The sequence below is a fragment of the Myxocyprinus asiaticus genome, chromosome 4 (assembly GCF_019703515.2).
Source record: "Myxocyprinus asiaticus isolate MX2 ecotype Aquarium Trade chromosome 4, UBuf_Myxa_2, whole genome shotgun sequence".
In the NCBI taxonomy this organism is placed as follows: Eukaryota; Metazoa; Chordata; class Actinopteri; order Cypriniformes; family Catostomidae; genus Myxocyprinus; species Myxocyprinus asiaticus.
In genome coordinates, this window is record NC_059347.1 from 47,111,204 (window position 1) to 47,123,853 (window position 12,650).

Consider the following 12,650-nt stretch of genomic DNA (forward strand, 5'->3'; position numbering starts at 1 on the left):
TGAATTGGTAATGTTTTTAATATTTTATTGACTGTTGCAATGAAAACATTTTAAGCAGCAATCTTTTCTGTGACTGGCTGAGAAAAAGCCAACTGCAGCCTAAGGGCAATAAACATGGAATTTCGAAAAATGTTATGTTGCCCAAGTAACAAGAAAGCTATATAAGACCAGAACAAGCTTAAAAGAGATCCATGTTCTTATATATAAAAACAGTTTTGATTATCCAAGTAAATCCAAGATCCAAATAAAGAATAAATTCTTCAAAAGCAGCTGGGGTCGTCATATTGCTTCAGTGCAGCATACTGCTACATGAATTAAGATTATAAAAACAACTAAGGCACTACCTAAAAGTGCAGGGCTATTTAAACTGTGTACACTCTCTGGGTAAATACTGTTCAGAAATAAAGGGAGAAACTTAATTCCAAAAGATGTTAAGTATCATTCTATTAAAGGATTCTTCAAAATAATACTGCAAAAAGGATTCAAATGCCTCAAAACAACAAAACAGTCTCTTCTTATTTCTTTCTTTTTTTAAATTTTTTATAAAAAGCTTAAAATAAGAATAGGATTTAAAACTAAACTAAAAATACAGTTTGATATTTTCTCTTTCTTTCCTCTTCAGTGGAAAGGCACAGACAGGGAGCGGCCACAAACCTGCAACTTAGAGAAACTACTTTATAAAGAAATTATTAACAGGGATCTCACACAATCATTTACATACACACACACACACACAAACACACACTCTCTCACTCTCTCTTTCTCTCTCACACACACACACACACACACACACACACACAAGTTTTTGCTCTTATAGGCTGCCTGTATTGGCAGAGTGGTCGATGGGGAGGAGGTAGCCATAATCTCAGGCATGTGCTTCAAACTATGTTGTAGATTTTTTATTAGGAAAGGCACAAAATGTTATGGCAGTTCCTTATTACGTTATTACACCATCACTATGGCACTGTGCAGGTATATGATATATCAGCTATACTGGTTTACGGTCTTGGCACATTGGCTCATGATTGGTCCACTCTGTTCATGTCCTATCTCTCCGGAGCATTTTTTGGAATGTCATATATCCTGACACTTGAATGGGTTGATGCTTAAATTTCAACTTTAACTCCCCATTCTGCTCCTACAATTCTGCTGAAATGAAAACCCTTTAGTTCAACTAATAAGCAAACTGTTAATATGTTTTCAAATAAAGAAGTTACATCTAGGTCAAACACAATGTAAAAAAATAAATCTCCCTTATTGTAATGCAGTAACCCAAACAATACTCCTGAATTAAAGGAACTGTCAATTGTGCAGAATTATTCAATATTTGGCTTTATTTTTCTGCCTGGACTGGCTGTTGGAGCGGTGCATTGTGGGTACTGTAGTTCCTCTGCAGGTATAATGTGAAAGACAGGCTGTAGCTCCCCCTGCTGGCCTACTGTGGAACATTACATGCACTCAAACTCATCTATACGCTGTTTGGTGTTGCCAGAGCGGATCTGACGAAGCGTCTTGTATTTGTCACGCCCTGCTCGTACATTCTCGGCATGGATCATGTCGTTCTGAGTCTTCTTAGTCTCATCACGAGCGTTAGCAAGCTCAGAAGTAAGAGCCTGTGAGACAGAGAGAGAGAGAGAGAGAGAGAGAGAGAGAGAGAGAGAGAGAGAAGTCAGCTCAAGAAAGATTGTAGGTGGCTTTTCGATTTCACTCTGGAAACACTATCTGTTGTATGTGTGCTAGGGGTTGCACAGACTGGTCGACTAGTTCTGCCACTATTCAGTGTGCTGGGTCTGTCAACTAGTCATGCATCACATTGTTCTATACATAGCAACAGCAGGAGGAAAATTCCTCTGTCCACAAACTGCATTCCATTGTGACTGCAAGTTGCCAAATATTTTTGGAATTAAATGAAGGTGAAAATAAAAGTGTGAAGCACGATTGATTGTGAATCGCTCTGAAATGAATCAAGTGTCGGCCACAGGCTGATAGAAACTATAAACAAGGGGGACATTACTGTTTTTTGCACTGTTCATGACAATGCACGCAGCAAGAATCTGGCAACGAAGATAAGCATACTTTTTCATATATTCTCTCTACTCATACACTCTCCGTTAACACAACATTGGACATGTACGTTGGCCAGAAACATATGGCCAGACACGTACGTTGGCCAGATGCTTTACATAAGGTAAACATTGACCTGGCCATTGACTAGTTTTCGGGATGACTAGTCGACTAGTAAAAACGAATGGTAGTGCAAGTCCTAGTATGTACAGTATGTGTAGTTTCCTCTCTCACCAGAAGATGTTTCTGCACTCGTTCATTCTTCTCTGCTTCCGTCATGCGTTCCTCCTCACTCCTGTCTTTATAAGCCGCTGCAGAGGTGAGTTCTGCACTGGCCTCGGCGCTGCTCTCATCACCCTCATCATTATCATTTTCACCATGAACTGGCTCTGTGACATGGGCTGACACCACTTTATTCTTCAGCTCCTCTTTAGTCTTCTCCAGGTCCTCCTGCACCATGGTGGCCTACAGTGGACACACAGTACTGGATCAACACACAAAGCCCTGACAAATCCTGACACAGACGCACAAGGTGCCAAGGTACCAACCCAGGTGCCAAGCGATAAATCACACCTCAAAGTTTTTTGTCCTAACCAGCTGAGATTATCAACATCCATCCATCCATCCATCCATCTATACACTATATCCATCCAGTTCCATCTGTCTACGAATCTATCTATAATGTCTGCTGAAATGAGAAGAAACCACGTTTACCTTCATCTGCCACTCCGATGCTTCCTCTTCTTTCTTCTTTTTGGCATCTTCAAGCAGAGAAATCTTAGAAGTTAACTCTGCCAGTTCAGTTGCCTGTACACACACACACACACACACACGTAATTGCAGTTGTCTTATATTCTGTGGTCAAACGTCATAACTGTATTTTCGTTTCCATGGTTACAGCTGACTCAACTCTCTCAGAGGTACCGTGTGGTCGCCACAGTAACCTGCTTCATGCAAAGCAGTTGTTTAGGTATTGTTATGAGGTTGTCAGGGTTACAAAATTTTTGCAGCCATTGTGGCTTGTAATGTGTAGCTTGGCTTTCATGGTAACTTACCAGATGCTCCTGGTTCTTCATCTGGCTCTCAGACTGCTGCAGCAGAGCCGCTTTGGCCTCCTCCGCTAGGCGACGCTCTCGCTCCAAACGCTCCGCCTCCTCCTGAGCGCGTTTACGCTCCTCATCCAACTCCAACGCCCTGCGGGTCTGCTCCTCCAGCTCTGCATACCAACACACACATACGGTACATATTAATGAGTGATTACTGATTATTAATTAATTAATGAAAGATAAGCAAATCTCACTCCATCCCACCCTGCTGGGCTTTTCTTGTCTGTTCTTCAATCTGTTTGAGTCTCTCCATCAGCTCCTCCTTTTCTTTTTCAATCTTCTCTTTCTCCTTTTCTGCCTGCTCTCTCTTCTTACGTTCATCCTCCAGCATGGCCCTGCAGTGTATGTGTGAGAGTTTTACATGCAAAATACACATGTATTAGAGAAATGTATCCTGCCAAGCACTGTGAAGCACCAAGCACCACGGTGAACAATGAGCCAAACTAAACGTACAAAGAAAAAAAACTATTGGAGTAGGAGTGAGCAAAATGTTTTAACGACCCACTAACAGATTAGTGAGTTTTTTTTTTTACTGTATTTTTTTCAACATTTAAATTTTTTCAACATTGTATACACCAAAAAAAATTTTTTTAAATGAATAAATAAAAATAGCAGTATCATTGAGTGATCTGTGCTTCCCTGCTCTTGAAAAGCACCAGCCGCCACTGGTACACAGAGACTAACGTCTTTGCAGCAACTCGCTTTTTTTCAGTGCCTCATAGTAAATAAATAAAACTCTTAAAAACCTCCTCCTGTTGTGCTACATCTCTAAACAAACTTTAAATTATTTCAAGGTCCCAATGTGTCTTAATAAATACTTGATACAATCTCAATTCAATAGAGCTCAAATGTGCCCGCCCACTTTTTCAGATGTCTGGGTTCCAGAAGTATTTTTTCCGTTCATTTCTTGCATCATTTTTTGTGGGCTTTGTTTGCCGCAGTTCTCTGACTGGTGAAGCTTTCTCTGCTGGACCATGGGTAAGGTAGTTGTTTGCCAGGAATTCCACTATCAAACACAATTTTTAAACAATAAAGTTGAAATAACGCAGACTGATGGCTTCAATGGAAGCATATACCATCAATGAAGAACTCTGGAGCTCAAGGTAGGTCTGTCTTTAAAGGTTTATAAATTATCGTTGAAAATCAGTTCGTCTATGGAAAAAATGAATGGGATTTTTACTTCCAGAACCAGACTGTTGTACTCATTGACAGGGGCCTTTTTGTGTTGTTCCTCTCTCTTTCACCTTTCCATCTTTTTATGGTTCTTCTCCTCCTTGGCCTGTGCCTTCATTTGCTGGACCTCAATGGTGTCAGGTTTACGGCGTCTCATATAAAGCTCATGGTTCCCCATGCACAAGGCTAGAATCCTCTTATTAATGCGTAAACGCTGGGCATAGAACACAAAGTCCTGTAGAGACAGAGAGAGGGTAAATTATATACATCAGAGTTCAGAACAGACTGAGAGGAATAACCATGTTCAGAAATAGATGTACAAATTACATATAGATTCAAAAATAACCCTGACAAAGAATCCTCAACCAGCAGTGGAGAATTACATAAAAAGGATCAAGAAATTAAGACAGAAACAGATGGGGAGGGGGGTCAAGAGCTACATGAAATACTGATTAATAAAATAAGTGATTCACCTCCATACTCTCTTTTGTTTTGTTGATAAAGTGAAACAAATACAGACGTGCTGCTACAATGGAAAGCCTTTGGTGTACACAATGATTTCACCATATTTTCATATTTGAAATGACATAGTCAAACATTACACCACTCTACTGCTTTACACATACACACTCATGTTTACTTGGCTATCGAAATTGGGACATTCCATAGACTAAGCCAACATACTCTTTTTCTACAAACTTTGTTTAGGGTTATTTTAAAGTCCCTAAACAGAGACCAAAATTTCTAACACTAGCTTCTCCTAGGCCACCTACACTTTACAAAGTTGCGGGAGTGAATCCCCTAAATTAATGTTCCATGTGTGTACGGAATACAGGACTGACTGCAATTGCTGACAAATGTAGCCATAGCAATGCTGCAGTGTCTCGCGCCTGTGAAACATGAATGCCACCAGTTTAACCTGCTTTTTGTTTGCTGTTTTTGAGCAAAGAGATTTTCCACCACAGATGTATTATCATCCGGCAATGTTTAGTTAGCTGCCATAGACAGAATCGCTGTACTTTGTTTATGCACGTCTAAACAGCTGCTGTTAAACAGCGCGCACGCTCTGGACAGAAATGTACGTGTTACCCTGAGACCGCAGGGCTGATGAGAGAAACTACATTAGAGACCGACTGGAATTTACGTATGAATGAATGAAGAGAACACATACCTCTTTATTCAGTTCGGTTTTGTACACGAAGCGTGGAATTTTTGAAAATGCGGTTATCACTACCTGAATTTTTCAGGAGTTAGTTCAGTTGTAGAATGCGGTTGTCACTCCAGTATTTCACTTAAATGTGCGTGAACACGATTAAGCACTAAAAGGTGAAATGACAACCGAATTAAGCTGCAGTGTGTACGTGGCCCTGGCCTACAGCTTTTAAGTAACAGCCACCAAACTCGGGACAGACCTTCAGAATGTTCTGAAATAGTGTGCTGTCTTTTCTTACTGATTTGACTTATGGTTTAAACACAGCAGACGATCACAAATCGAAAAAAAGTCCCATAGACTTGCACTGACAGAATATTGTAATGGGCCAACGTAATGCTTGTTAATTCAAACTCCAACTGTCAAAAATTCTAATGTACACAAACCCACAAAAAGCCCTTAATAGACCATATTCACGCTAGCGCCATCTATGATTTTTAATGGTAATGAAAACGAAGCTGTTAGGGATAGACTTACAGTCTCTTCAATGGGCTTTACTGCAGTTTAAAGTGTTTTTGGATCGTTCCACAGACAAAAGATCGATAAAACATCTGTCCAAGAACATTCAGTATATAATGAACTCCAGACAACATGAGTTGTGGAAAATCAGATGTGACCTAGGAGCTTTATACAGCTTTATACTGTTCGTCCCATTGAAGAGACTGTAAGTCTATCCCTCGCAGCCTCGTTGTCAAAGATGGCACTAGGGTGAATAAGGTCTATTTGCTCTTTCTCTCTCTCTATGTGTGACAGTCTGTCTGACTATCTAGCTAGCTAGCTGGCTGTTTGTCTTACTGTAATGTCTGTATGACCATCAAACTTTAAAACTAGTTTAATCTTCTGACAAGGCTTTGTCAAGCCAACATCAAAGTTTGTCTTGTCAAACTTTACCTCACTAGTTATGATTACTATAGACCTTAAACCTACCCCTAACAGAAAGTTTTTGCATTTGTATCATTTTAAAAATCAGTATTAGCTTTATATATGAATTTAATTTCCAATTGAGGATATCGCCAAATGCCCCCAAAGGGAATCTTTTTTTAGATTTATTTTTACAACATACTTTTGAGGACAATTTTGTCCCTTATACCCAAGTACGCAAAATAAAGACCTTTCATTCATCTAGACCCTGCTCACTGAGAATTCAGAAAGACACCATGACAAGTCAGACAGCAGGACAACGTGTTTGACCTACCGGGGCTTTTTTATCAATCGGTTTGATGACAAATTTCTTGTCGTTGAAAGAAATGTTCCTGATCTCACTCCAGGGGAAACCAATTTTAGGCGTCATCCTGAAAAGAGAGGAGGAGATAAGGTAAGTCAGCCTTTTGTTTTTATACAGTAATAAATGTCAGAGTTTGATTGGATATTCATTACATTTCTACACACTTCCAAACTAGTGAAGTGCAAGTTCTACTTCTAAATCAAAAAGCACAAAATGATTACTTGTCATTCTGCTCGTAGATGTTGAGTCCCAGGGCGTCCACTCCCAACCAGAGCTCTGATCCCTTCTTATTCTTAATACTAAAATAATTTACGCCGTACATCTCCAGATCCTGAGCTATCTTAAGATACTCCATCATCGAGTCCTCTCTGAAACACACATACACACACGTTATCACGCAGTCTGGTGCGTGTGACTGACAGGGTCACTGCAATCAGCAATAACACAGCAAAGAGCACATTCCAACAGCTGTGTGTGTCTGTACCTCAACATGCCCTTGTGCTCCTCATGCCAGACCTGAATTCTTTCCTCCCATTGCTCCTTATTCAGCTTGTGTTGCTCCAGAACTCTGCAGAGAAAATTTTACACACACACACACACACACACACACACATTAAAATATATCTAATATGTTATTAAAGACAAGTAAAACAGCATTTTAAATGCATTTATCTTCCGTAATGTGATGTAAGTAGAACTAAATATTTAGTGGGAAATAATGTAGAGCGGAACTTGATTTTATATTCAGGACATGATGGGACGTAAAAAAAAAAGGAAAAGTTATGAAACACGTTACGTTATGACATTATTGGTTAATATTATTTTCTCTGCCTGTGTGGTCTTCATTTTTAGAAGCAGAGAAAGATTCTGAATGATTAAAAGATAATGAAAAATTATTTTTTTTATTTTTTTTATAATGGGCACCCATACATTATGTACACAGACATTGCTTAAGAAAACAGGGTGAATTTTTATTTAATGTTGTCTTTAAATTGCTCTTTGTCAGACACTTTCTAACCAGAGCACTGTCAAATTCAGAAAAAAAAAAAAAACACACACACACACACACACACCTCTGTGGGAGCAGTTTTTCACTGGACAGGTATCCAGGTGTGTGAACATCTTTGTTGTAGTCTGTGTATTTGGCCTGCACTGCGTAAGACGCCAGCAACACAGCAGTCTCGGGGGGACAGTAGATATCATCATTCAGGATCCCCTCTTTCACCTGAAACACAATAAGCAGGCATGCTTTAATGTTTACCTGTTGGTGGATCAACTAGTGCGATTCCCTCACTGACCACAAGATCGTGCTGTTTCTCATTACCACTTTACAAGACATTCATCATTAATTTCTGTCCACTCTCAGAATCAGAATGAGCTTTATTGCCAAGTATGCTTACACATACAAGGAATTTGTCTTGGTGACAGGAGCTTCCAGTACACAACAATACAAATACAGCAATACGACTTTTAAAAAATAATTACAATTGAATACAAAATAGATAAATATTGAAAAGAAAAAAGTATACAAACATATACACACACACATATATACATATATATATATATATATATATATATATATATATATATATACATACATATATATATATATATACATATATATATATATATATATATATATATATATATATATATATATATATATATATATATATATATATATATATATATATATATATATATATATACACACACATATATATATATATATATACACACACACACACACACACACACACACACACACACACACACACACACACATACACATACATACATATACGAATATATATACATACATACATACATACACACACACATACGTAGTGCAAATCTAAATACAAATCGGTTATATACAGTGCAAGGGAATGTAATGGCAGAAGAGGTAGGCTGTGTTGGATAATATAAAAAGACTAAGCTGTGTATTGCACATTAATTATTGCTCAAAAGGGCAGTTTTAACTGTTCATGAGATGGATAGCCTGGGGGAAAAAACAGTTCCAGGCCGTGGCAAGCGTGAGGGGAAGGCAGCCCGGCATCTAGCCATCTGCGGCAACGTGAGCAGTTCACCCCCAGCGACTCATTACAACGTCTGGGGGTCCAAAGAACAGGTCCAGCAGTGCGTCCACTCATCTGATCCCTCCCAGCTCTGGCCCTGGGCGTGCGAGGATGCCAGTGTGTGCACACATGGAGATTTGATGCCGGCTCCCCGAGAAGAGGTGCGTACTGCGTTTTAAAGACAGCGGTGATGAAGCATTATCCCCATCAGGTGTGCTTCATTCACCGCTGACCAAACGAGACTTATTAATTATGCACCTCTTCCCGCTCTCCCGCCCAACTCCTGTCGTGAGCCTGGCTGAAGGGAAGCCCTAAGAGGCGGGACGACAATGACGAGCCAGAGGGGCGGATCATTTCGCCACAGTCTCCCACTTCAGGTCCTGTGAGATGGTAGTGCCCAGGAACCTGAATGACTCCACTGCTGCCACAGTGCTGTTTAGAATGGTGAGGGGGTCAGTGTTGGGGGGTTCCTCCTAAAGTCCACTATCATCTCCACCGTTTTGAGCGTGTTCAGCTCAAGGTTGTTTTGACTGCACTAGACAGCCAGCTGTTTAGCCTCCCCTCTGTATGCAGACTCATCATCATCATCTCGGATGAGGCCGATGACAGTGGTGTCATCTGCAAACTTCAGGAGCTTGACAGAGGGGTCCTTGGCGATGCAGTCGTTGGTGTAGAGGGAGAAGAGTAATGCGGAGAACACACAATCCTGGGGGGCACCAGTGCTGATTGTACAGGTACTGGAAGTGAACTTCCCCTGTCTCACAAGCTGCTGCCTGTCCGTCAGAAAGCTAGTAATCCTCTGAGAGATAGACATGGGAACAGAGAGTTGGTGTAATTTAGTCCGGAGAATAGCTGGGATGATGCTGTTGAAAGCCGAACTGAAGTCCACAAAAACGATTCTTGCATATGTCCCTGGTCTGTCCAGATGTTGCCAGATATGATGCATTCCCATGTTGACTGCATCATCCACAGACCTGTTTGCTCGGTAAGCAAATTGAAGGGGATCTAGAAAGGGTCCAGTGATGTCCTTCAGGTGGGCCAACACCAGTCTCTCAAATGACTTCATGTCCACAGACGTCAGAGCGACAGGTCTGTAGTCATTAAGTCCTGTGATTTTTGGTTTCTTTGGGATGGGGATGATAGTGGAACGTTTGAAGCAGCATGGGACTTCACACTGCTCCAGTGATCTATTGAAGATCTGTGTGAAGATGGGGGCCAGCTGGTTAGCACAGGATCCAAGACATGCAGGTGAAACGCCATCTGGGCCCTGTGCTTTCCTTATACTTTGTTTTCGAAATACACGGCACACATCATCTTCACAGATCTTAAGTGCAGGTTGAGTAGCAGGAGGGGGGAGGAGGGGGTTTTCAGGAGGTGTTGGTGTTTGTGTGAAGTGAAGGTCAGAGTGGGTGTGGGGTGTGAGATTGGGCCTTTCAAATCTACAGTAGAACACATTCAGGTTGTCAGCCAGTTGTTGGTCCACCACAGGGTTGGGGGCAGGAGTCCTGTAATTTGTAAGTTGTTTCATGCCACTCCACACTGATGCAGGGTCATTAGCTGAAAACATGTTTTTCAGCTTCTCAGAGTATCTTCTTTTAACCAGTCTGATTCCCTTATTCAGTGTGTTCCTGGCCTGATTGTACAAGACTTTATCCCCAACTCTGTAAGCATCCTCTTTGGCCTGACGAAGCTGCCTGAGTTCTGCTGTAAACAATGGTTTGTCATTGTTAAATGTTAAATAAGTCCTAGTAGGAATGCACATATCCTCACAGAAACTGATATATGATGTTACAGTATCTGTGAGCTCGTCCAGATTGGTGTCTGCGGCTTCAAAAACACTCCAATCAGTGCAGTCAAAGAAGGCTTGTAGTTCCAGCTCTGCTTCGTTGGTCCATCTCTTTACGTCCTTACTACAGGCTTAGCAGATTTTAATTTCTGTCTGTAGACTGGAAGAAGATGAAACAGACAGTGATCAGATAGTCTAGGAACAGAGCGATATGCATCCTTTATTGTTGTGAAGCAGTGATCCAGTATATTTCTGTCTCTGGTTGGGCATGTAATGTGCAGTTTGTATTTGGGTAGTTCACATGTGAGATTTGCTTTGTTAAAATCCCCAATAATAATAATAATAACTGAGTCCGGGTATAGTTGTTCTGTGTCTGTGATTTGATCAGCCAGCTGTTGCAGTGCGGCATTCAAACACACGTTTGGCGCGATATACACACTCACCAGAATAAATGAGGAAAACTCCCACAGAGAGTAGAAAGGCTTACAGTTAATAAAAAGCGCTTCCAAATTAGGACAGCACCTCTTTTTTAACGTTGTTACATCTGTACACCAACTTTCATTGATGTAAAAGCATGTTCCTCCGCCTCTCGTTTTCCCCGTTAACTCCGCGATGCAATATGCTCTGAACAGCTGAAAGCCTGGCAGATGTAACGTGCTGTCCAAAATGGCTTCACTCAGCCAGGTTTCTGTGAAGCACAAGGCAGCAGAGGTTGAAAAGTCATTGTTTGTGCAGGTGAGGAGATGTAGTTCGTCCACTTTGTTAGGGAGAGAGCAGAGATTCGCAAGATGAATGCTCGGTAGCGCTGTTCAAAAGACATGCCGACGGAGCTTGACCAGCACGCCTGCTCGTCTCCCTCGCCTGTGTCTCATAGCGCGTTTAAACAACACAGCCGCGCCTCTGACTAAAATGTCCAACAAAACGTCCGAATATTCAAAATCCGGGAAAAGATTGACTGGTATTTGCTGTCGAATGTTCAGCAGTTCGTCTCTGGTAAAACTGACTGGAAAAAGATTACTAAACACAGGACAAACAAACAAAAACAAGAAAACAATAGGAGCGCTCCACACCGAGGTGGCCATCCGTGGCGCCATCATGACTCTCATGCACACATGTTCCATAAGGAATATCCAAGCCCCTACCACATGTTAGGTGATGGCACTAGAGTGTACTACAACAACAAACTCATATACACACCTGAAGGAAGAAGAGTCTTTGAGTGGCCTCTTGAATCAGCTCCTCGGAAACGTCTTCGGGGTAAAACTTCGCCCGGAATTTAAACAGCAAAGGGCTCTCTTTGCGGACGTCCTGAGCCGTGACCTAGGCAACAAGGAAAGGAAAAGAATTGGTCACCTTAGTTTGACAGAGTCATTCATTCCATCTGCCTGTCACCATCCTTCATAGGTCTCTTACTGTACAAATGAGCTTTCATCCCTTTTCTCCGTCTTATTTTATTTAACATGAGACTTTCTCCAAGACACAGAATGATCAAAGGCTGGGTATATTTTTTGTCACACTTTTTCATGAAAAAATGGGAAGACAAGACTGAAAAAGGCCGAATAGTGCAGGTTTCACTTTTTGAAGGCTTAGGAAAGTGCTAATGGGAATTCAAGGTCACTAACAGCAGTCACGTGCAAACATTACGTAGCTATTACTATCTAATTTACACATACCATACACTTTTTTTTTTCTCTCCTTTGGAATGCCCAATTCCCAATGCGCTCTAAGTCCTCATGGTGGCGTAGTGACTCGCCTCAATCTGGGTGGCAGAGGACAAATCTCAGTTGCCTCCGCATCTGAGACCATCAATCTGTGCATCTTATCATGTGGCTTGTTGAGCGCGTTACCACGAAGACGTAGCGCGTGTGGAGGCCCACGCTATTCTCCGCGGCATCCACTCACCACGCACCCCACCGAAAGCGAAAACCACACATTATAGCGACCACGAGGAGGTTACCCTATGTGACTCTACCCTCTCTAGCAACCGGGCCAATTTGGTTGCTTA

At 41.4% G+C, this 12,650-nt stretch overlaps 1 protein-coding gene across 1 annotated transcript in view; it reads right to left on the minus strand.

Moving 5' to 3' along the window:
- LOC127438806 (moesin) overlaps nt 1–12,650 on the minus strand; it is a 39,735-nt gene continuing 27,085 nt past the window's right edge. The window contains exons 4-14 of the mRNA XM_051694662.1: nt 11,843–11,965; nt 7,852–8,003; nt 7,263–7,346; nt 7,000–7,146; nt 6,749–6,845; nt 4,415–4,578; nt 3,375–3,505; nt 3,120–3,280; nt 2,779–2,871; nt 2,299–2,529; nt 1–1,613 (exon numbers count right to left, since the gene is read on the minus strand). Of these exons, the coding sequence (XP_051550622.1) occupies nt 1,449–1,613; nt 2,299–2,529; nt 2,779–2,871; nt 3,120–3,280; nt 3,375–3,505; nt 4,415–4,578; nt 6,749–6,845; nt 7,000–7,146; nt 7,263–7,346; nt 7,852–8,003; nt 11,843–11,965 (1,548 nt within the window). The 3' untranslated portion in view covers nt 1–1,448. The remainder of the gene's footprint in view (nt 1,614–2,298; nt 2,530–2,778; nt 2,872–3,119; nt 3,281–3,374; nt 3,506–4,414; nt 4,579–6,748; nt 6,846–6,999; nt 7,147–7,262; nt 7,347–7,851; nt 8,004–11,842; nt 11,966–12,650) is intronic.